Below are 25,217 nucleotides of genomic sequence, written 5' to 3' on the forward strand. Positions count from 1 at the left end.
TAGACAGCTTTTCACATAAATAGGCAAAGCACTCAGAAATCCCAACTAGGAGTCGGGACTTTATTGTCCTTCAATAGGACCAGGGCACCGCTGCTGAAATTTGGGGCCCATGCCCTGAATCTCTATCCATAACGACGTGCATGATTCCTCCCTCTGCCTCAAGAGTTGATGTTGCCGAGAGAAGCTGAGCTACTAGAGTGGCTCCACCCCCTTATCCCTCATAACCGTGGTCCTTGTCTCCTCCATCTCTGAACCCACCTGACCCTTCTCCCACCCCTCCCATTAGCGCTCAGAGTCTGGTCAGAAGTAGCCACAACTTGGCATCCCCAAAGTATGCCCTGAACAATGATGTCATTGCATGTGTGCTTGCACACTTATAGAGGATAGGTGGGGAGAATAGGGTGGTCCTGGAGGTCACCTGAAGGAATGTAAGTGGGACAATAACAGTGCTCAGATGCCACTTTTACTGTACGTTGGTATGTTAGTAAGGGTAGATCCATTCAATTTAAAGGACAACTGAAGCAAGAGGTATATGGAGGCTGCCATATTTATTTCATTTTAAGCATTACCTGTTGCCTGACTATCCTGCTGATCCCCTTCCTCTAATACTTTTAGCCATAGACCCTGAACAAGCATGCAGCAGATCAGGTGTTTCTGACATTATTATCTGACAAGATTATCTGCATGCTTGTTTCTGGTGTGATTCAGACACTACTGCAACCAAATAGATCAGCAGGGCTGCCAGGCAACTGGATTTGTTTAAAAGGAAATAAATATGGCAGCCTCCATATCCCTCTCACGTCAGTTGTACTTTAAACACTACACCAGCACCTACATATTATTATTATTATTATTATTATTATTATTATTATTATTATGTGCCAATTTATTACAGACAATACATAGAGGTCCTTCTCAAAAAATTATCATATTGTGATAAAGTTCATTATTTTCTGTAATGTACTGATAAGCATTAGACTTTCATATATTTTAGATTCATTACACACAACTGAAGTAGTTCAAGCCTTTTATTGTTTTAATATTGATGATTTTGGCATACAGCTCATGAAAACCCCAAATTCCTATCTCAAAAAATTAGCATATCATGAAAAGGTTCTCTAAACGAGCTATTAACCTAATCATCTGAATCAACTAATTAACTCTAAACACCTGCAAAAGATTCCTGAGGCTTTTAAAAACTCCCAGCCTGGTTCATTACTCAAAACCACAATCATGGGTAAGACTGCCGATCTGACTGCTGTCCTGAAGGCCATCATTGACACCCTCAAGCAAGAGGGTAAGACACAGAAAGAAATTTCTGAACGAATAGGCTGTTCCCAGAGTGCTGTATCAAGGCACCTCAGTGGGAAGTCTGTGGGAAGGAAAAAGTCTGGCAGAAAACGCTGCACAACGAGAAGAGGTGACCGGACCCTGAGGAAGATTGTGGAGAAGGACTGATTCCAGACCTTGGGGGACCTGCGGAAGCAGTGGACTGAGTCTGGAGTAGAAACATCAAGAGCCACCGTGTACAGGAAATGGGCTACAGGTGCCGCATTCCCCAGGTCAAGCCACTTTTGAACCAGAAACAGCGGCAGAAGCGCCTGACCTGGGCTACAGAGAAGCAGCACTGGACTGTTGCTCAGTGGTCCAAAGTACTTTTTTCGGATGATAGCAACCTTTGCATGTCATTCGGAAATCAAGGTGCCAGAGTCTGGAGGAAGACTGGGGAGAGGGAAATGCCAAAATGCCTGAAGTCCAGTGTCAAGTACCCACAGTCTGTGATGGTCTGGGGTGCCATGTCAGCTGCTGGTGTTGGTCCACTGTGTTTTATCAAGGGCAGAGTCAATGCAGCTAGCTATCAGGAGATTTTGGAGCACTTCATGCTTCCATCTGTTGAAAAGCTTTATTGAGATGAAGATTTCATTTTCCAGCACGACCTGGCACCTGCTCACAGTGCCAAAACCACTGGTAAATGGTTTACTGACCATGGTATTACTGTGCTCAATTGGCCTGCCAACTCTCCTGACCTGAACCCCATAGAGAATCTGTGGGATATTGTGAAGAGAAAGTTGAGAGATGCAAGACCCAACACTCTGGATCAGCTTAAGGCCGCTATCGAAGCATCCTGGGCCTCCATAACACCTGAGCAGTGCCACAGGCTGATTGCCTCCATGCCACGCCGCATTGAAGCAGTCATTTCTGCAAAAGGATTCACGACCAAGTATTGAGTGCATAACTGAACATAATTATTTGAAGGTTGATTTCTTTTCTTTTATTGGTCGGATGAAATATGCTAATTTTTTCAGATAGGAAATTTGGGTTTTCATGAGCTGTATGCCAAAATCATCATTATTAAAACAATAAAAGGCTTGAACTACTTCAGCTGTGTGTAATGACTTTAAAATATGTGAAAAGTCTAATGTTTATCAGTACATTACAGAAAATAATGAACTTCATCACAATATGCTAATTTTTTGAGAAGGACCTGTATACAATAAATAGGGTAATAGACAATAATGAATAGTAATGAATAACAGACATTAATGAATAGTGGTGACAGACGGCACTGAGTCAGACAAGGATACAGGGTGAAGGATCACGCAATGGAGTGATAGTCTTCTATATCTGGCCCTTATTCATTTTTACACCTTATCAATAAAATGTCTTTGAAGCCACCAGCAACTCGGCAAGCAAGGAAATACTCTGAATCATTGTGACAGCACTTTTTCACTTACTTGTTGTTGGTACTTTTCCAAGTGCAGAAAATGTATTTTAAAAAGAAGATGAAAGATTATCTCCTAGGAGAAAACTTAGGAGAAAAACTGAATTGAATAAGGGCCCGAGTGAGTCAAACCAATGTCAGTGGGAGGGGGGTGTGGTCAAGTAGGATACACTAGAGGGGAGGACCTAATCAAAGGCTTAAAATTTAAAGAGAGTGGGTTGGGACACACTAGGTAGGGGACAGATAAAAAGGTGTTCAGCAGAGAGAGTTAGGGTATTAGTTTGGGGGGGATCGTGAAGAAAGGAGTGCGTTTGGAGGACTTGTTGGAAAGTGTTCAAGGAGGGTCGAGCCTGATGGCAGGTGGAAGGTGTCACACACCCCCTACTGGCCAGCCTGCTTAGTGCCTCACAATCTGCTTCAGCCCACAGACCAACAGAGGCGTATCAAGGCTGTATAGCGCCCATGGCAAACACGGAGTTTGCGCCCCCTCCCCGCACTACCGCATCCCCCATGTCTGTCACCTCCGCATCTTGTTCCTCCTGGTACTCGATGCCAACGGTCTCTTGCACCCCGCCCGCTGGCTCTCTGTCCTTGCTATCAGACTTTAGATTAGTGGCAAGAGGAGAGACAGAGAGGGTGCACACTTCCCGCTCGATGCGCTTCAAATGCATGAAGTGGCTGATGACATCACTTCCGCATGTGACGCGACGGGTGGACGGTGTGTGTACTCTGTCCTCCTCTTGTCGCTAATCTAAAGTCTGACGGCAGGGACAGAAAGACGGCAGGCGTGGGTTCGGGAGACCAGAGGCATCGAGAACCAGGGCAGGAAGCACAAGATGCGGAGGTGGCCGGGAGCATGGCCGCCATGGGAAGGAGGGGGCGCGGGAGACCAGAGGCATCTGGAACGGGCGGCACAAGATGTGGAGGTGGTGGGCAGCATGGGGGCAGGCATGGCGCCCATGGTGCACTGTCGCCCATGGCACTAGCTATGCCTGCACCCCTCTAGATACGCCACTGCAGACCAACCAGCCTTGTGGATGCAACCAATGTGCCGAAGTAGCTGGAATTGGGCAGACAGGCCAGGAGGTAACCCGTGAAAACACTAACAATTTACGGTGCACACTTTTACAGTTAAACTGCCACCACCTTTCAAATAAAATGGGAAAGGTCCCTTTTGATTATTCTAAAGGTGGCCACACACCATACCATTTTTTTTTTTTATTTTGATTCGATTTGAGCATTCCTATCCAATTTTCCGATTGATCGCAACTTTCGATCAGAATCGTCAAGGTACCACACCCATATTTTTGAGATAGCCGCAATTTTGGGATAAAAGATCGTAAACTCCGAAAAAAATTGGCTGCTTAGAAAAATCAAGAGAAAAATGTACTGACTAGTTAAATACATTTTTTTCTGGTTGCATACAATTTCACAATCCATCATGCAGCGTACGATTATTGATAAAATTGGTCTAAATTTTCCAACATATCTAATCTCAAAAAAATTGGAAAAAAAACCAGGAAGTTCGATTGGATTTCTCAATCGAAAAACAAACATTTTTTAGATTTTTCGGAACAACCGATGGTATTTATCGAATTGGTGTAAAATTGGAACATTGAATTGTATGGTGTGTGGCCACCTTTACCCTGTGGAAAGAAATGGTTAACACAACCTACTCTTCCTAAAACAATACAGTAATAAATATGAAAACTTTAGCAAACAGTATTGAAATAAAAGGGAGAAAATGGGGAAACAAATACTCAGGTTTTGGAAGAATTCTGAGTCCAGTTTAGTGAAAATTAAAAGTCCTTAGTGAAAATCCATGTATCCGGAAGTCCCAGCTAAAAGAGCTACCTCCACGGGACTCCAGAAGTTGTCTTTTCAATGGAAATTGGGAGATTAAATATGGCTACCAGGCCGATCCTTTTGAAGAATCTGCCTGGGAGGCGAGATTGGAAGTTCCCCCCCCAATCCCCATCCCGCACCAGGCTGATCCTCCCCTACATTTTGAGAGGCAAAGTTGGTCACAAATGAATAATTCGCCCATATTTCGGGCATCGCTCATTGCTTGCGTACAATAACAGCTTATTCATGACCCATGAAAAATCTGCAACCTTTTGGAACCAAATATCATTTTCCTGAAATATTATCCTAATATTTTATAAACAGTGTTTATTGGTATTGTACCCAGTCATGCCTTACTCACTCTAGTACCGCGAGTCGTGCACAACTCATGGTGCTGCATGCGAAAGTGAAGGTAATATTGCCAGGTGCTATGTGTGCACCGCAGTATTACCAATGTTTGATGAATCAAACCTATAGTCTATTAGATGAGTTTAAGTAAAAAAAAGGGGGGAAAAACTTTTTTTAATAAACATTTGATAACATTTTTATTTGATAAAAGTTTGAATATTTAAAAAATGGTCTCATTCTGTCAGCTATAATAATAATAATAATAATAATATTATAAGGAATAGTTATTAATAATCAAAAGAAAACAAAAAAATATTTTAAGTAAACCTGAGATAGCAATGAAGAGAAAAAGGTATACATACCTGGGGCTTCCTCCAGCCCCCTCGCCGTCCTCCGCCACATCCTGTATCTCCCGCAATTGGCTCTGGTAAATCTGTCAGTCTGAGGCCAACTGTGCATACATGTCCTGGCCATGCGCGTGCCCCCATCGCTGGGAGCGTTCCGCATCTGCACAGTACTACTACTATTACAGCCTAATAGCGTGTACTCTGACTGGACCACTTACCGGAGAAGATTGCAAAAGAAATTGAAGGCGGAGGAGGTCAGCGAGAGAGCGATCAGCCGGTAGGGGGTTGGAGGAAGCCCCAGGTATGTATACATTTTTTCTACTGCCCCATCTTAGTTACACTTTAACATGAAACAGAAAAGTTAATATAGTGTGCTTGACATTATCTCATCAAGTATGTGGGCTTGGAGGGGTAATTGTTCACATTCCAGGGAGAGAATTCCTAATAACTCTCTTCTTATTTACTTATTTATGTTCGCCACTGATAATTCCCTTTCCTAAAACATCCGTGACAATATCCGTAACATAAATCTTCAAAGCAACAAGGCACCTCTCCTGTGACCTCTGCCACCGAAACCGAGATTTTCACTCAGATTTTGGGTTCCTGGAGTCTTATTTTATCTCATTTCCCACACAAAAAAAAGCTCTTCAAAGGAGGGCAAAATTAGACACAAGAAAAGCTCTGCAAATTATTTGCAGCAACCTCGCAGAAGAGATTGGAAGCGTTTCATCATTGTCTTTGTCTTGCAAATATTAGCATTTAATGAAATACATATTTGTTTCATTTGTTTTGAGCCTTCTCCAAGGCCAGCAAATACCAGAAACGCCGATGTTTTGATAGGATCGAACCCTTATTGGTTTGTTTTCTTTTCATTCTCTTTGTTTGGATTACGAGTTTGCTTTTTCGGAGATCCGTCTGTTTTCAACTTGAGGAGCCGCGTTAATAAGACGGCCTTGCTGAGGAGGTAGGAGGCTCGTCCGGGATGTCTACAGATCTTCCAGAGATAGACAGCTGTTCCTCAGACAGGATATTGAAGAACTCATCTTCCCAAGAAGACAAGTGGCATTTCATTCATAAATGTTTCAGAGAAGATAAACCACAGAGCTGAATTCCAGCCCAGGTGATAACAAGACAAAGTGTGATGGAGGGTGTGATCATATTCGGTAAAGCAATAGTTGCCTACTATTATTAAATCCTGAAGGACAATAGTGAAGTGTCAAACAGGTTTTGACATGCTTCTGTAACGATTGTGGAATTCTCTCCGTGATCAGCGCACAAGGCGTGCGCTGACACTGCGGAAATCCTCCACAAGCGTGTAATTTGAGGAAACCCAGCAGAAGGTGCAATGCACCTGTAGAGGGAAATTCCTGTCGACAGGTGGAGCTGTGGAGTGCAAAGGAACAGCTCCTCTGCCCTGCCACACACACCAGACAGGAATTGCACGAAGGGAAGAAACGCAGGGCAAGATAGCCCCGAAAGAGAGAGATCAAAGCGACAGAGGGTATGTGTGTTCACCAAACTAGTCACCACCCTGCGACGATGAACACACCACCATGAAGACAAAGTGAGAAGGCAATCGCCAGAGATGGCGATTGCTAACAGAGACACAAGACCGAATAAGCACAGATGAGGAATGTATGTATGTCCACCAATCTAGCCGCCACCTGCGACGGCAGACACACAACAAGGAAACCGAGTGAGAACGCAATCGCCTCAGAAGCGATTGCGAATGAGATTGAGCAAAGGGACAGATTGTATGTGTGTGCACCAAACTAGTCGCCAACCCGCGACGGTGCATACACAACAGCTAATATGAAGTAGGAATGCAATCGCGAGAGAGGCGATTGCCAGAGGTGACACAAGGCTACAGCAAGGCAGAACACGAGAGTGACAAAGGCACAGCAAATCATACAATGAGAAGATAAGGAAAATAACAAACGCTAGCTAAACGCGAACACCGCACTCATTCGCAACAGTGCACGTGTTTATGCGCGATCTCCACGTGATAAGCACAATAGAGACAAGCACGCCTAACTAACCACCGACAGACAAACATAAAACAGAGGACGCGAGCGCTTGCTTAACGGTTACCTCACCGAGCCTCCAGCAAGCGTTCGTACAAGACAAAACAGATACACGAAAACAGGAATACGTAAGAGATACGATCCACTGCTCTTTCCGCCAGAGCGAGTGTGATCCAAGTCTAGTAACAATAGAACAGAAGGGCCTACCAGTAACAACCGCTGCTCTGGTAGCACCCCACAGACAGACAGAACAGGCAATACAAATAATTCCATCCTGACTGCACTAGGGGAACCTGCCTAGTGCAGTCCCAGGAATTACTCTAAGCTAATCTTCAAACAATGAGCAAGGCTGACACTCTCCGGAGTGTTTCACAGGAACTAACCCTTATGACCAGCCACTTACTGTGGGAAACACAGCTCTTTATAGAGCAAGCCCACAAAGGATGTGGCTAGGCAATCTGCATGACAAACGTATGCAAATTCCTCAGCAGCAAGCTGCACAACTGACAAAAGGTCTCCTTCCAGAGACCTGCAGAATGCAGACCTGAACAGTGGTCAAAAGGCTGCCTGCCTGCGCAGGCAGCCGCGCGGATCCTCACAGCTTATTTTTGCAACACCAAATTTTCAAGGTTTATTAAACTGAATCCTGCAAACAAGATGCAAAAAAAAAGTTTTCAAAAAAGACCTTATAGTTTTTGAGAAAATCGATGTTAAAGTCGGGTGGAATTTCCGCGATTTACGGCAGAAATCCGCCTACTGCACTTACATTACCAATTTCCGCATTCCGATGCGGAAATGCAATTTCCGATCGGAGTTTCGTAAATTGCATTTCCGCGGAATCCGAATGAGCATCCCTAGAAACAATAGACCCTGCAAGGGATGGATGCAGGGGGGCCCAGAAGCCACAGGAGGCCCTGTCCTGAGGGACTGACAACTAAAGGCAGGGAGATAAAAAAACGTTCTGCTCTCTGCACAATTGTTCTAATGACTGCATCTGCTCAGTCACTGATATGAATCATACAAAGATTTGTAGACAGTCCCTATTCAGTGTTCAGCAGCATCTTATGTACAGTGCTGTCCTACTTCCAGCCTTTCTAACCCTCCCCAAGTGTTGTGATTGTAGTGATGCTTGAGGGGGCCCCATCCAAAGTTTTGCAGGGGGGCCCAGTGTTTTCTAGCTTCACCCCTGTTTTTAAGATGGAACAGTGTGTTTTATGCATAGCTTAGTTGGGAGCAATGGTAGCTCAGTGACTAGTTAAAAGTCACATTACAGCCATGCTCTAAAACGTTAACTTTTAGGTTTCATTTGAGTATTTGGAGAGGGTTGAGCTGATTTAGGGAGGGTGTTCTACAGGAGAGTAGAGGTACATGAGAAAATCTATTTGTAGAAGCAGGAACAGATGACAAGGTTGGATGAAATGAGACAGTCATTAACAGAGCGGAGATGGTGGAGCCTGGTCGGAAAAAGCTTTGTAGGCTAGAGGAACAGACTTGGAGATGGCACACCAATGGCTCAACCACAAACTGTATTGAAGCAAGTAGAGGTGCACAACATGTTTCGTGTTGCGCTTCCTCAGGTGTACCAAAGCCCGCCCCTCACTAGTGACACCTAAGGGCACCACCCACAGGAAATCACATGAAAACCAAACAATCACATTATGTGCAAAACATTAACTGGCTCGGGACCGCGAAAGGAAGAATCTGCGCCACACTTGTAGCGTGTACCCAACACGCGTCTCTAGATAGTTCCCCATAGTCTCTGAGCATCTTGCAAGGCATACAGTGGGTTGCAAAAGTATTCGGCCCCCTTGAAGTTTTCCACATTTTGTCATATTACTGCCACAAACATGAATCAATTTTATTGGAATTTCACATGAAAGACCAATACAAAGTGGTGTACATGTGAGAAGTGGAACGAAAATCATACATGAATCCAAACATTTTTTTTACAAATAAATAACTGCAAAGTGGTGTGTGCATAATTATTCGGCCCCCTTTGATCTGAGTGCAGTCAGTTGCCTATAGACATTGCCTGATGAGTGCTAATGGCTAAATAGAGTGCACCTGTGTGTAATCTAATGCCAGTACAAATACAGCTGCTCTGTGACGGCCTCAGAGGTTGTCTAAGAGAATATTGGGAGCAACAACACCATGAAGTCCAAAGAACACACAAGACAGGTCAGGGATCAAGTTATTGAGAAATTTAAAGCAGGCTTAGGCTACAAAAAGATTTCCAAAGCCTTGATCATCCCACGGAGCACTGTTCAAGCGATCATTCAGAAATGGAAGGAGTATGGCACAACTGTAAACCTACCAAGACAAGGCAATCCACCTAAACTCTCAGGCCGAACAAGGAGAGCGCTGATCAGAAATGCAGTCAAGAGGCCCATGGTGACTCTGGACGAGCTGCAGAGATCTACAGCTCAGGTGGGAGACTCTGTCCATAGGACAATTATTAGTCATGCACTGTACAAAGTTGGCCTTTATGGAAGAGTGGCAAGAAGAAAGGCATTGTTGACAGAAAGCATAAGAAGTCCCGTTTGCAGTTTGCCACAAGCCATGTGGGGGACACAGCAAACATGTGGAAGAAGGTGCTCTGGTCAGATGAGACCAAAATGGAACTTTTTGGTCAAAATGCAAAACTCTGTGTGGCGGAAAACTAACACTGCACACCACTGTGAACACACCATCCCCACTGTCAAATATGGTGGTGGCAGCATCATGCTCTGGGGGTGCATCTCTTCAGCAGGGACAGGGAAGCTGGTCAGAGTTGATGGGAAGATGGATGGAGCCAAATACAGGGCAATCTTGGAAAAAAACCTCTTGGAGACTGCAAAAGACTTGAGCCTGGGGAGGAGGTTCACCTTCCAGCAGGACAATGACCCTAAACATAAAGCCAGGGCAACAATGGAATGGTTTAAAACAAAACATATGTATGTGTTAGAATGGCCCAGTCAAAGTTCAGATCTAAATCCAATCGAGAATCTGTGGCAAGATCTGAAAACTGCTGTTCACAAACGCTGCCCATCTAATCTGACTGAGCTGGAGCTGTTTTGCAAAGAAGAATGGGCAAGGATTTCAGTCTCTAGATGTGCAAAGCTGGTAGAGACATACCCTATACGACTGGCAGCTGTAATTGCAGCAAAAGGTGGTTCTACAAAGTATTGACTCAGGGGGCCGAATAATTACGCACACCCCACTTTGCAGTTATTTATTTGTAAAGAATGTTTGGAATCATGTATGATTTTCATTCCACTTCTCACGTGTACACCACTTTGTATTCGTCTTTCACGTGGAATTCCAATAACATTGATTCAGGTTTGTGGCAGTAATGTGACAAAATGTGGAAAACGTCAAGGGGGCCGAATACTTTTGCAACCCACTGTATGCCAAGCCTTCCAGTGATTCCTATAGTCTGACATTCCAGTGCCTTACCCTATTTATATGCTAATGCAAAATATTATTATTGTTTACTTACTTATATAAAACTTAGTGGTACATTTTGTTTTTTGAATGTTGGTGAGCTTTAACCACCCTGGCGTTCTATTAAGATCGTCAGGGCGGCTGCGGGAGGGTTTTTTTTAAATAAAAAAAAACCTATTTCATGCAGCCAACTGAAAGTTGGCTGCATGAAAGCCCACTAGAGGGCGCTCCGGAGGCGTTCTTCCGATTGCCTCCGGCGCCCAGAATAAACAAGGAAGGCCGCAATGAGCAGCCTTCCTTGTTTTGCTTACATCGTCGCCATAGCGACGAGCGGAGTGACGTCATGGACGTCAGCCGACGTCCTGACGTCAGCCGCCTCCGATCCAGCCCTTAGCGCTGGCCGGAACTTTTTGTTCCGGCTACGCTGGGCTCAGGCGGCTGGGGGGACCCTCTTTCGCCGCTGCTCGCGGCGGATCGCCGCAGAGCGGCGGCGATCGGGCAGCACACGCGGCTGGCAAAGTGCCGGCTGCGTGTGCTGCTCTTTATTTGATGAAAATCGGCCCAGCAGGGCCTGAGCGGCAGCCTCCGGTGGTGATGGACGAGCTGAGCTCGTCCATACCGCCCGGCTTTAAAGTGGACCCAAATTAAAAATACAAGATTTCAGAAATAAAATCTATTTTCTAAATTATAATAATAAATAGCAGCCTTTTTTCAGCTGCATGAGGACAAATATAAAATATTTTACATTTATTGGAGGAACCCCTCCCTTCCTTTCAAATTGCCGGGATTTTTCTGGCAAACTGGTGGAGCAGAAGGTGTCCGTCAATGGAGGAATTGCAAATGGCTGCCCCCAGTATAATCATAGCTATGAAAAGAGAAGGGTGAAAAGCATGCACTGAAATGCTCATAGGTTTGAAGCAGTGTTTATTTATCTTTGTATGTGTCAGAGTGCTGCAACTAAATATTTTTAATAAAAAAAAAGTTTGGTTTGGGTCCGCTTTAAGTCCTCCAGTACTGAGAATCTTAGTGAATAAGGCTGCATCTGTCTGACATTCTGAGCTGCTCCATGCAGCCTTCTGGGTAATGGGCTGCTTGGTAATAGATCTTATACCTATTGGTGGGTTTTGTGTTATTGTAACAAGGGCTGAATGGAAATGGCTTTTTTCTTAAAAGGTCACTCGTGTTCTGTGGATTTCTTGACATGAGTGAATGAGGGACAAATAACACAAATTGTTGTAACCAGAGTACAAGAGACGCAGGGGTCAATCGACAACTCCATTCCGGGATTCTGTCAACTAGCTCAGCATTCACATCTAAGTTTCAGTTACTTTTTACTCTAAAACACAATACACTGTTTTATTGCACCCATCTGGTAAAAAAAATATTTATCAATAAAAATATTGACAAAAACAAGTCTGAAATGAATGAATGATGATAATAATAAGTGGGGATTCAAGAGGTACTGTAATATGATTAAATTAATGTTATTATTAGCACTAATTCTATTACTATTATTATGCATTCACATAACAGTGGGTGAGGGTAATGTACTATACAAATGTAAAGGTTCAATTGGTAGCAGGAAAAAAGGCCACCAGCGGCTAGTGGATGAAGAGGGTCGCCGCCGTAGGCTTCAATGCAATTATCGTTAATACGGTGAAAAAAGGGCACCCGATAAACATCGTAAACAACATTAGCACATTACAGTTTTTGAAGTATGTTATTATTTTAGAAGCTTGCTAGTTTTTGTCATATTATTTTGTTTGTTCAGTATGCACAGATTTTACGTTATCAAAGACATTATCGTTTTTATGTGTAAAAGGGCGTTTCTGCAGAGGGAGTGGTTAGGGTTAGGCACCACCCAGGCGGCATTAGCTTTAGGCAACACAAGGGGGGTGTTTAGAGTTAAGACTCACCGGGGGTGATTAGGATTAGGAACCACTGGGGGGTAATTAGGGTTAGGAACCACCCTGGGGGGGAGGTTATTAGGGTTAGGCACCACCGGGGGGTGGTTAGGGATAGGCACCACCAGAGGAGGGTTCTGTGTGAGAGTTGGGTTGGGTTAAGCTATATTGTTGAAGTACGTAACGATTTTTAACGTTAATATCTTTTTGTTATTATCTCCTGCCTGTCTTTAAAATGGTATTTGTCGTTAACCAAGTTATCATTATTAACCTCCTTGGTGGTAACCCAGTGTGTGACACGGGGTAACCCATCAGAGGGTGCCGCTCAGGCCCTGCTGGGCCGACTTACATAATTTTTTTTTTGCTGCACGCAGCTAGCACTTTGCTAGCTGCGTGTGCATAATGATCGCCGCCGCTACCCGCCGATTTGCCGCGCCCCCCCCCCAGACCCCTTTTGCTGCCTGGCCAATGAGTGCCAGGCAGCACTGAGGGGTGGATCGGAACACCCGCGGACGTCACGACGTTGGCGATCGTCGCCATGACGATGGGAAAGCCCATACAGGGAATCCCGTTCAGAACGGGATTTCCTGCAGGGTAAAAGCGCCGGCGGCGATCGGAGGGGTGGGAGGGATAGCGAAGGGAGGGGGGAAGCATGTAGCTAGCGCTAGGCTAGCTACATGCTTTAAAATATATATTTTTTTTTTAAAAGTGCTGCGCTGCCCCCTGGCGGATTTATTGTACCGCCAGGGAGGTTAAAGGAGAACTGTAGTGAGAGGTATATGGAGGCTGCCATATTTATTTCTTTTTAAGCAATACCAGTTGCCTGGCTATCCTGCCAATCCTCTGCCTCTAATACGTTTAGCCATAGACCCTGAACAAGCATGCAGCAGATCAGGTGTTTCTGACATTGTCAGATCTGACAGGATTAGCTGCATGCTTGTTTCTGGCGTGATTCACACTACTGCAGCCAAATATATCAGCAGGGTAGCCAGGCAACTGGTATTGCTTGAAAGGAAATCAATATGGCAGCCTCCATATACCTCTCACTACAGTTCTCCTTTAAGATTTCGTTATGCACAGGCACAATTTTGTTATCCAGCTGGGCCCTTTTTTTCCTAGCGCCCTTTTTTTCATGCACACGTTTAATCTGCAGAAATTGTCTACAACACACATACAGAGAATAAAACAATTTTGTCCCAAAATCAGTAAAGCTGCCGATTGAGCATGTTTGTGGCGGCACTTGTGGCATTTTAATCCAATTTGATAATAAATATTCAAATCGGATGGTTGATCAGCTGTGAAGTTAACTGATTTATGGCCACCTTATCAGGACATTCTCTGACCAAAAGTATTGATCAAACAGGATGGAAAATCTAGGTCGATTGGGGCAGAAGTGGCAGACAATGGATAGGTTGTAGAATTGCACTGCATCAAACAGTGCAATGCTGTAGTTCGATCGGTTTGTCAATAGATTCCTTGCTGGATTCTATTAAAAAACGATGTGCTGCTTGTGGTAGGAATCGATTCCTTTTCAATCAATATCTTTCTGAAAGGAATTGGAAATCTTCCTCTGTTTGCTTCCTCCAATAGGAAGCCAAGCCGTGACCCAGGAAGTACTATTGGAGTAAACAAACAGAGGTGGGGAGCAGCGGGAGGAGCCTGGAATCGAGGGCAAAATGCGATGAGGCTAACTGACATCCTCACATAAATAAAGCAGGCTAGCGACAAGCAGATTGTCGCTAGTTTGATGATATTTTAACCACTTGAGGACTGCAGTGTTAACCCCCCCCCCCCTAGTGACCAGGCCAATTTTAGTTAAATATGCCACTGCAGCTTTTAGGCCAAGCTGCAGGGCCGTGCAACACAGCACACAAGGGATTTCCCCCCCCCCCCTCCCTTTTCTCCCCACCAACAACCAACAGAGCTCTCTGTTGGTGGGGTCTGATCACCCCCCCCAGTGTTTGTTTGTTTTTTCATAAATATTTATTTATATTATTTTTAATAAAATCCTGCTTTTTTTTTTAATTAACTTTATTACCACCACCCCCCCCCCGCCCTGTGCCCAGCCCTGTGCCCTGCTGTGGGAATGCTTCACTTTCCCCTTCATTACCAATGTCAGCTGTCCTTATTATTATCTGCATCCAAACTGCTCCTCATCGATCCTGTTGTTGATCGGGAGCAGATCAGACATTTAGGAAATAATTGTCAGATCCTGTCAGTCGGACGGGCAATTGCATTCTGTGTACCCAGCATGATGTCCTACCATATTATTATACCGTATTGTTTACTGAATGCGGAAATATTTGTGAATTGCAATCTCTTGAAGCAATTACCCCAAATGTTGATAATTTACCTCACTAGTCGGCGATATTAATTTTCTGTGCGGTAATAGGTTTAGTGAATTGCAATTTGGGAAGGTGATCGATAAAATCAGCTGTTTTCAGCATTACGGAATGCAGTAATACTTTTTGAATAGAGCCCTTTGTCTCTTAGCTTAAAGAAAACCTGTAATGAGAAAAAGTTCCTTTGGGGGTACTCACCTCGGGTGGGGGAAGCCTCCGGATCCTATTGAGGCCCCCCCCCCCCCGTCCTCCTGTGTCCCACGGCGGCGGTGAAAAAGCTCCCGGAACGGCGGCGATGTAAATATTTACCTTCCTGGCTCCAGTGCAGGCGCAGTATCGGCTCTCCGGAAATAGTCAGTCACTGTCAGGCTGCTCTACTGCGCAGGCACAAGTCTCCTGCCCCTGCGTAGTAGAGCGGACCCGACAGAGATCGGCTATTTCCGCCTATGTCCGTGCTGAAGGCCTCAATAGCGCCCCCGCTGTAGCCAGGGTAGGTAAATATTGTCAGGCTTGTTGGGGGAGGATTGCCGGCCACTTCGGGGGAGCCAGTGCTGCATTGCCTGCAGCTACAGGGATGGGGGAAGCCTCACTGGGACCCTAAGGCTTCCCCCTCCCGAGGTGAGTACCCCCCAGGGGATGTTTTTTTGTTACAGGTTCTATTTAAGGACTATACACAGTCTACATTGCTTGGGAATGTAAATTGCCCAATCAACTCATATCCATACAGTAGGGGCAGGTGGCATTGCTCAAGAGGTCCCCATGAAAATTTTGTTATGACCCCATCATTTCTAGGTACACCTCTGGCAGGGCTAAACATTTGCTACCGTGGTCACTTCGCTAAATACTGAGCTGCTTTCCGTGACTGTAGGTCTGGTTTAACCTCCACAAAGTAAGTTACTGAAGGCCTTCACATCATCCCGTTCTTTTAGTTCTTCGGTCTTCCTTATGCATCGGAGACAGTCGGCGATTCCATTGTTCTCCAGCCCAGCAGGTAGCAGCCGGCAGATCACACGGCGAGGAGAGGGCGCCTGATTCGCGGCAGTCAGTAAGTGGCGAACACAAAAGTACCGCGATAGACTGAAATAATAAGTGAGGACTCCGCTGACGCTCACCCGACTCATAACATCAGACTTTAAACAGAATAACTGAATATAAAATCCCGCTGTGGAACTTCCTGTAAAGATTCACCAAGTATTTCTGGTTTAAAAGTACAATGGGAAATACCGAAATAAAGCCCAGGACTTAAAGCGGACCTGAACTCAGCACTTCCTCTCTGCTCGAAAAGAGAAGCAACAGCCTAATAACATTTAAAGAAAAACATTTCTTTGTTACAGCTTATACAAATGCACCAATAAATGTGCAGTATGTCTACATAGGGTTAACATCCTGAGCTTACACAGCTGAGAGATCGAATTACAGTTGTGCTTAGTCAGGGAATTAGACAGGCTAAACTCTCAAAATACATACAGTGTGCATTTGTCTATGCTTTCCTTCTGATCTGTGCAAGAGTTCAGGTCCACTATAAAGGACATCCGAGACGAAAAAAAAAAACTGAGATAAACAATTGTATCTGTCCTCCTACTTCTAAAAATGACTTTTAAACTTCTCCTAAAGTTTTATTTTACATTTAAATCAACTTTTTAAGCTTTTAATATTTTATGGCCTTTTCTCAATGACACATTAATTGAAGCATGCCAGTGCTAAAATATATGAACTATTGACCATTTTTATCTCTTTCCTACTCTTAGAAGCCATTTACGGCCAGAAAAGTGTTTTATGGCTGCAATTCCTGATCAGTGAGGGTTGCGCTAGAGTCCGACCCGGATAGGAACTGCCACTTACATACCTGATTTTTAGCTTTTTAAGGCTGAGAAAGAAAAAAAAGAACACAGCATAGTTATTTGTGTGCTTGGCACTGTACATACACACGTCTATCTCATCATGTCACATGTCACCTCGGGTATCCTTTAAAGCAGGGGTCTCAAACTCGCGGTCCGCGGGCCACTTGCGGCCCTCGATACAATATTTTGTGGCCCGCGCCGGCAAAAGCTTCCTTATAGTTCGCTTCAGTGCTCCCAAGTAATCCGCCGCATCCCCGCCGCTAAACGAGGGCTGCAGAGCCCCCAAATCGCCCGGGGGGCAATCCGCCGACATTTCCTGGAAGGGGCAGAGCTTCCAGCTGTAGCTCTGCCCCTCCTGACGTAAATCGCGGCACGGATCGCCGCCTCTCCCTGCCCCTCACTCTTCCTTCACAGAGAGGGGCGGGGAGAGGCGGGGACGCGCCGCGATTGACATCAGGAGGGGCAGAGCTACAGCTGAAAGCTCTGCCCCTTCCAGGAAATGCCGGCGGATTGCCCCCCGGGCGATTTGGGGGCTCTGCAGCCCTCGTTTAGCGGTGGGGATGCGGCGGATTACTTGTAATGGGCGCACTGAAGCGAACTATAAGGTAAAATAGGCAAAATGGTTCGCTTCAGTGTGAATTTGATTTTGAAATAAAAATCAATACAAGGCATGGGGGAAAGCGATTGCTGCTGATTTACTTTTTTTGTGAAATCCCTTATGTGGCCCAGCCTCATCCTGACTTTGCCTCCTGCGGCCCCCAGGTAAATTGAGTTTGAGACCCCTGCTTTAAAGGGTACGTGCATCCCATACTACCTGCATGTGTCTGGTGAAAACTGTAAGGGCTGTTTTATACTAGACTAGACCTCAGGCCCGTTACAATAACGGGCACTAGGCCTCGGCCCCTCACTACCCCCTGCCCCTTTCGCCACTGCATCGCACACGCACACAGCGGCCACGACACGTACCCGTGTGCGCACATGCCTGCCTCCCTGCCCTCATCCTCCGTTAGTGTGTAACGTCTGTGTCCGTCTGGACACAGGGACAGGGGACGCAGAGGTTTTATTGTATAGGATGCAATTTGCTGTGATTTGTGATCAGTTTCCGATTGCATGCACATCAGAAAACGCAAGGACACATTTCGAAGTGAAGAAAATCGCAGTAACTGTTTTATTCTTCTGCAATCTGATTGTGATCTGATTTTACCCAATCACAAATGATATACTGTAGCTGTCTCTGTGACTGTTCCTCCTGCTCTTCTAACAGCAGTCAGGAACACGATTGGATATGCAGACAGCAAGGAAATAAATAAAGCTTTCACAAGGAAGTTCCCAGTGGAGGGTTGGATCATGCCCTTTCTGTATACTGTATATGAGTGCATGTGGGGCCAGTGTAATTACATCAGCTGAGCACTAGAGTTCGAACGCAGAAGATGCTAGATCATAGATGTCAAACTTCCGTCCCACGGGCCAAATCTCGCCTGCAAGTCCATCAAATTTGGCCACATTGCATTATGTTTGGCCCACTCTAGCCCAAGATCACCAGGAAAGCCATACTAGGGAGAGTGGGGGAAAAGCACTAGACACCAGGTAACTTTATAGGGGACCACTAGATACCAGAGAACTGTATAGGTGAGGGAGTGTGGCCACTGGCCACTAGACAACAGGGAACGGCATAGGGGAAGGAGCAGAGCCAATAGACATTAAAGCTGTATAGAGCAGGGAAGGGGCCACTAGATACCAGGGAACTGGGGGGGGGGGGGGGAGGGAATAAACAACAGGAAACTTTATAAGGGAGGGAGTTGGGCACTAGACATTAAGGTTGGTCCATGACAATTTCGGATCACTTTGTATTTCAATTTGACACACTACTGTGCTAGATGACGTCTCTCTTCGGGCAAGAATGAGAAATCTTACAAATGGTGAAGACACTGGAGGCTTCAATCAAAGCGACAGAGGACTTCAAGCAAATCCTGAGAGGTGTTATTCTGCTGTGCAAATAAAAGGAAGCTTCAACCCCTGAAAAAGGAACACCATATTGAAAAATTGGAAAATTACAATATTCAGTTTCTGCACGTTCACTTCTTTTTACACATCTTGCCAATTAATAAAGGTTCTGGTAGAAGATCCCTATTCTAACTTGCCAGGAAACTGCCATTTTCACCAATCTGTCACCATCACCCTTTTTACTTGCTTTGGCTAGTACGTACGTACTAGCCAAAGCAAGTAAAAAGGGTGATGGTGACAGCCTGGTAAAAATGGTAGCTTCATAGTGGTAATTTGGGGGCCTCTGGATTGTTCAGAGGATTCCCTCGATTGAGGTGAGCACCCATTTGGCGCACTTTGTTTCCCTATAGATATACTTTAAAGGGTACCAGAGATGTACCCTAGATGAAAAAATTAAAAAGATTTTATACATACCTGAGGCTTCCTCTAGCTCCATACGCGCTGATCGATCCCACGCCGCCATCCACCGCTGCCCGCAGCTATGAGAACCGACTCCTGTTGCTGACGTTATCGGAGCCGGGCTACGCAGGAGAAGTGTGCCCTCTATGTATCTCTCCATACACTGCTGCAGAGATACGCAAATAGTGCACTTCTGCTACGCGTAGACTGGCTCCGACTGACGGAACAGCACAGAGCCGGTTCTCGTAGCTGCGGGCAGAGGAGGACGGCGGCGTGGGATCGATCAGCACTTATGGGGCTGGAGGAAGCCCCAGGTATGTATAAAATCTTTATTTTTTCATCTCTTTTTTATGATAGAATATTATCAGTCTTTATTACAACTTTTGAGTTTTGGCTATGTTTGTGGCATCAACAATGTTCAACTATGTCGTCTCTTCTATTTAGGTTATATAGTGTAGTTTTGTATCTTTTTATACCACTAATGTGATGTATGATAGGTTTCTTGATGTAGTTACATATGTGGTATCTTTTTCTAACACTAGTTGTCCCACTTTTCCTTATAGGGTAATGTGCCGCTGATTCCTGTATATCATTGGCTCTTGTACCAGGCCGTGGGGCGGAAGGCGTACCCCCGTCCACAACGCGTACCCTGATGCGCATGGGGGCGATCCACGCCCAGCATGACAGCGTCACCGGCCTATGGGCGGTCCTTCTGGCCGCTGTGGGAGCTCACAGTTCCCCATCAGGTCCGCCTCGGTTAGGGGCGTGTCCTGATGGTGTTGTCATCGCTGTGAGTCTCCCTATAGGTCGGCGGTGCACTGAGTGGGCGTTGGCTTCGCCGTTCCGCCCCACGGCCTGGCGAGTTTTGAAAGTCTGTGCGCACACTGTATGCGCATACATCAGTTCCCCATCAGGTCCGCTAGAGTGAGACAGAAGGGGATTGGTCGCCAGAGGCGACTCCTCCAGTGTGATTGGTTGATCTTCCGTGGTACTAAGTATATAAAGAGGATACGATGTAGTGTTATTTAGATACTGACAGGAACTTGATAAAGGAGGATTGACCTCCGAAACGTCGTTCATTGAATCATTGTGTCATGATGTCTGCACAATAAACTTATCGAGCTATATCTACTGGATGGTGCCGGTCTTCATTCCTTTTTGACAAGTTGGGTCCTGAGTGCTGCGGGACCTTGTGACCTGGCACATCGACTTTTAAAATTGGGGAGTGCTGTCTACTACAAAGTTTCAAGTGCAAATAAAAGGAAGCTTCAACCCCTAAAAAAGGAACACCATATTGAAGATTTTGAAAATTACAATATTCAGTTTCTGCACGTTCACTTCTTTTTACACATCTTGCCAATTAATAAAGGTTCTGGTAGAAGATCCATATTCTAACTTGCCAGGAAACTGCCATTTTTACCAGGCTGTCACCATCACCCTTTTTACTTGCTTTGGCAAGCAAAAAGGGTGATGGTGACAGCCTGGTAAAAATGGTAGCTTCATAGTGGTAATTTGGGGGCCTCTGGATTGTTCAGAGGATTCCCTCGATTGAGGTGTGCACCCATTTGGCGCACTTTGTTTCCCTACAGATACACTTTAAAGGGTACCAGAGATGTACCCTAGATGAAAAAATTAAAAAGATGTTATACATACCTGAGGCTTCCTCCAGCCCCATACGTGCTGATCGATCCCACGCCGCCATCCACCGCTGCCTGCATCTACGAGAACCGGGTCCTGTCGCTGACGTTATCGGAGCCGGGCTACGCAGGAGAAGTGTGCCCTCTACGTATCTCTCCATACACTGCTGCAGAGATACGCAAAGAGTGCACTTCTGCTACGCTTAGACTGGCTCCGACTGACGGAACAGCACAGAGCCGGTTCTCGTAGCTGCGGGCAGAGGAGGATGGCGGCGTGGGATCGATCAGCACTTATGGGGCTGGAGGAAGCCCCAGGTATGTATAAAATCTTTATTTTTTCATCTCTGGTTCTCTTTAAGGCCCCTTTTACACTAGCAGGGTAAACCTGTGTTGCGTCAATCTATTTTGCCACAAGGGGCAGCAAAAGCAATGTAAGTCTATAGCGACTTTCACGCTTATTGCGGTTAATTGTGCGCCAAAAGTATCCGATCTGGCCCAGAAGTATCCGCATCAGGTTTGGCCCAGAAGAATCTGATCTGACCCAGAAGTATCTGATCTGACCCAGAAGTGTGTAATCTGAAGGGCAACAGCGTGTTACCGCAAACACCATGCTTGGGGTAATGGAGGTCTATGGGCGACACATTATGTGTGAACTAGACAGAGCGTGATGCGTCCCGGCGCACATGTGCAGACCAACGTGACTCTCAGGGAATCCCAGTGACATACTTCCTGCCCAACAGGGAGTCCATCACTGAGCGGCGGGCGTTGCTATGCATACGGCCCTGTCGGCCCACTCTGCTGTCTGCTCTGTGTTTGTTATTTTTGTGCTGCGGTGGGATCCGGCAGGAGCATCACATTCCCACCGCAACCGAAAAAATAGGTGTAAAACCGGCCTAAGTGTTAAAATCTAGCTATACCACTAGCACTGAACCTCTATTACAGTATGCTGCATTGTGTCTGCATTGAGGAACATGGCCTAACTCAGCTAGAGTACTTCACCAATCCGTGTAATAAAAAAAGAAAAAACAAAATGCACCCGATGACTGAGTACCGTCTTTCAGGCTCATTATATCTCGCTCATCCCCGTCGCAAGGGCCTTTTTTCCTGGCCTCAGAAAACGACGCTATCTTTCAGCATCATAAACAGATCAGATGTGTAACCTTGGCCTGAGAGAAATAACAGACTCACAGCCATCTTCTCCGGGTTTCGCCACCGCTTCGTCTCTGCCATCCCTGACAGTATTTCATGTTGGAAGATCCGCGGCATCCACAATCTCCGCGGTCGCAGGCGAGGACATAAATTTGAGCGGAGATTAAAGAGACACATACCTAGTCTCAGTCTTTGAGGCCTATAATTGGTTAGGATAGAAAATGAGATTTTGCCCCTGGCTACAAGAAAATGCCGTATTCCGGCTCAGATAGAAGCCGACGTGTATTCTGTCAGCCTTCCAGTTGTATTTGTAGCTCCAGCGGCCTGTCAGTCCTGAAGGATGAGGATGCACAGCATAAAAGAAAATTACAAAGATGCCGTTTGAACTTCTCGCAGGCGCGGGGCGAGGGAAACGTCGGCTGCTATTTTTTTTCCTGCTATGAAGCAAGGAGAAGGAGAGATCTACGATACAGATTGGCTTTATTAGAACATATCCTGGCAGTAGGTTACTCCTTGTACTGTACTGAGACTCTCTTCCTGGGTGCCAGACTAACCAGCGCCAGTTAGGAGATAGACGACGCTAGCGTAGGCTTCCTGCGAATGTACATTCTAAGCCTTCAATGGAAAAGTTACCTAAAGTCGTGTTTCTTTTAACGTATTATTTTAGGGCTTGTTTTCACTTCAAAATATAAAAATGCGCAGGTAAAAAAATACAATACGTCATGGCAAATGCTAACACGACTTTTCTGGAGGGAAAAGGCAAATAGCGAAGCCCGTTACAAAAGGTAAAGAAACGCGTAGAGTGGGTATAGATGGTTTAGCGGAAATACACTTGAACTTGTTCAAAATGTACCTATAGATGCGGAAATCGGGCACTAAACCTTCATACAGTAAGTAATTGGCATACATTTATATATTAACATATAGTATATTGCCGATAGTTAGAATAACGGAAATGTTCTATTACTGATATGTACACTACTATTTGTTTCCCTATCTCCTATTACCTACCCTCCTAAAGTAAATTCCTTTCTATTTGCCCAACACAAATAGAGAATAGCAATGTGCATTTCTGCTGGGGGGGGGGCTTTGATATGGAGTGGGAGGGGTAAGGAGAAGAAGAATGGCATTGGCCTGCACTCAGACAAGATGATCGGCATTGAGGCCATCGTAAACCTGTGAGATTCTACGCAGAGTGTCTCCAATGGAGCACCTTGGCTGAAGACCAACGACCATCTAGTGTGCGGCAAGAAATGGATCCAGGGCATAAGTCAAAATCACAGGGACCTCAGCAACAATTTGATAGGACACCCAAATGTTCACACCCCTTTTCTTGCCAACCCCTGGAGACCCGCACAGTCTGGGGACCCATTTTGGAAGAGTCATAAAACAAGCTTTGATTTCATAGTCTTTAGACCCATAGCAAGTGTAGCCACAAAACCACCTGGGCCCATATGCAATTAACTTTTCCTCCTGAGTTTTCTCCTAGGATATAATTTTTCAACTTAAAATAAAAAGTGCCAAAAAGTTGATGATAACCTTCACAGTAGTTTTGAGTATTTTCTGGTTTACTGGTGGTTCAAAGGGCATTTTATTGCAAGTTGAGAAAACATAACTTAGGAGAAAACGTTAATTGCATATGGACCCTAAGCTATAGAGTGTATCCCTTTATCTGACGAAGTGAACTAGTAGTTGGGGTCTCCTTACAGATCTTGGTCCCCCCTCCTGCGGTCGCAGTGGCTGCTACCCAGTAGTTACGCCCCTGGAATGGACATTAACCTAGAGAAACTGATTAGTTAGTCATTTTCAGAAACACCATAATGATCAGTTTCTCCTCTGGACACTGGTGGCTGCCTATGCGGATCTGCATGCTCTGTATGGCAGTATCAGTTTTTGGCAGCGCACTCGGCAGGGGCACGTACCTCACAAAAGCAGCTCATTAGATGTATGTACTCACTTCCATCTCAGCTTACCAATGTTAAAGCAAGGCTGCAGGACATCAAGCTCTGATTTAGGGAAGGCGGTGACGGGTGCTGCCCGGCGGGTAAACGTTCCATCCAGATCCTTGAATAATGCCATCCGTGCTCCAGAACATTCCACAGACCCCGGACAATCTGAATTTCTGTGGAGGAAAAATGTAAGACAAATAACATTGTAAGATGTGTTAATAAATGAGAGAATGTAAGTTTTCACAGCAGTGCCAACTTACAGCACCGAACGGAGCCAGGTCTCTGCTGCAGAGTCATTCCAACGCAAAGGAACAATACAAAAACGGTATAAACCTTTCATAAGTAAACTGGCTCATAGAATAAAACTCATATTCCCTAAACTCATATTAAATAATAATCTATATACTCGATCATTCCACGTTGTAGACTTGGAGAAGAACCGCTTATGATGTCACTGAATCACACCACCCCACTGGTCCACACTCTTAACCTCCCTGGCGGTAAGCCTGTGCTGAGCACGGGCTATGCCGCCGGGAGGCACCGCTCAGGCCCCGCTGGGCCGATTTGCATAATTTTTTTTTTTGCTGCATGCAGCTAGCACTTTGCTAGCTGCGTGCAGTGCCCGATCGCCACCGCTACCCGCCGATCCGCCGCTATACGCGTCGCCGCAGCTGCCCCCCCCCCCCAGACCCCGTGCGCTGCCTGGCCAATCAGTGCCAGGCAGCGCTGTGGGGTGGATCGGAGTCCCCTTTGACGTCACGACGTCGATGACGTCATCCCTCCCCCGACGGGGGAAGCCCTCCAGGAGATCCCGTTCTTTGAACGGGATCTCCTGATCTCCGATCGCCGGCGGCGATCGGAGGGGCTGGGGGGATGCTGCTGAGCAGCGGCTATCATGTAGCGAGACCTCGTCTCGCTACATGAGAAATTTTTTTATTTATTTTTTTAAAACGTATTTGCTGCCCCCTGGCGGATTTTGACAAACCGCCAGGAGGGTTAAAGCAGCAGGGATAGCCATACTATCCCAGGAAAAAACAACACATATATAAGTAGATAAATACTTGTTCAACTTACACAACATATGTATTGTACTGTCAATGTTTCGATTTCAGTGAATTATATATAGTAAATAAAGAGAAAACTGTTCCAGACATTTTCTATTTTTTACTGCCTCTGACTGGAGCCAATCCTAATCTCATTTCCTCCCTTCCTCTTTTTTTCTCGTAGAAACTGCACTGTCATATCTAGCTTGCTTTGTAAACACACATGAGCACAGCAATGGT

The 25,217-nt window shown here is 45.6% G+C and overlaps 1 protein-coding gene across 3 annotated transcripts in view; it reads right to left on the reverse strand.

The window, feature by feature from the left end:
- Positions 1 to 25,217, reverse strand: part of PKHD1 (PKHD1 ciliary IPT domain containing fibrocystin/polyductin) — a 607,682-nt gene that overhangs the window by 130,141 nt on the left and 452,324 nt on the right. For 2 of the 3 annotated variants that reach the window (XM_068280030.1, XM_068280029.1), the window contains exon 58: positions 23,959 to 24,107. In XM_068280030.1, the coding sequence (XP_068136131.1) occupies positions 23,959 to 24,107 (149 nt within the window). Of the gene's footprint in view, positions 1 to 17,933; positions 18,813 to 23,958; positions 24,108 to 25,217 lie in introns of those variants that run through there. The other variant, XM_068280031.1, reaches the window with a different exon arrangement.

The sequence above is a fragment of the Hyperolius riggenbachi genome, chromosome 4, assembly GCF_040937935.1.
Source record: "Hyperolius riggenbachi isolate aHypRig1 chromosome 4, aHypRig1.pri, whole genome shotgun sequence".
In the NCBI taxonomy this organism is placed as follows: Eukaryota; Metazoa; Chordata; class Amphibia; order Anura; family Hyperoliidae; genus Hyperolius; species Hyperolius riggenbachi.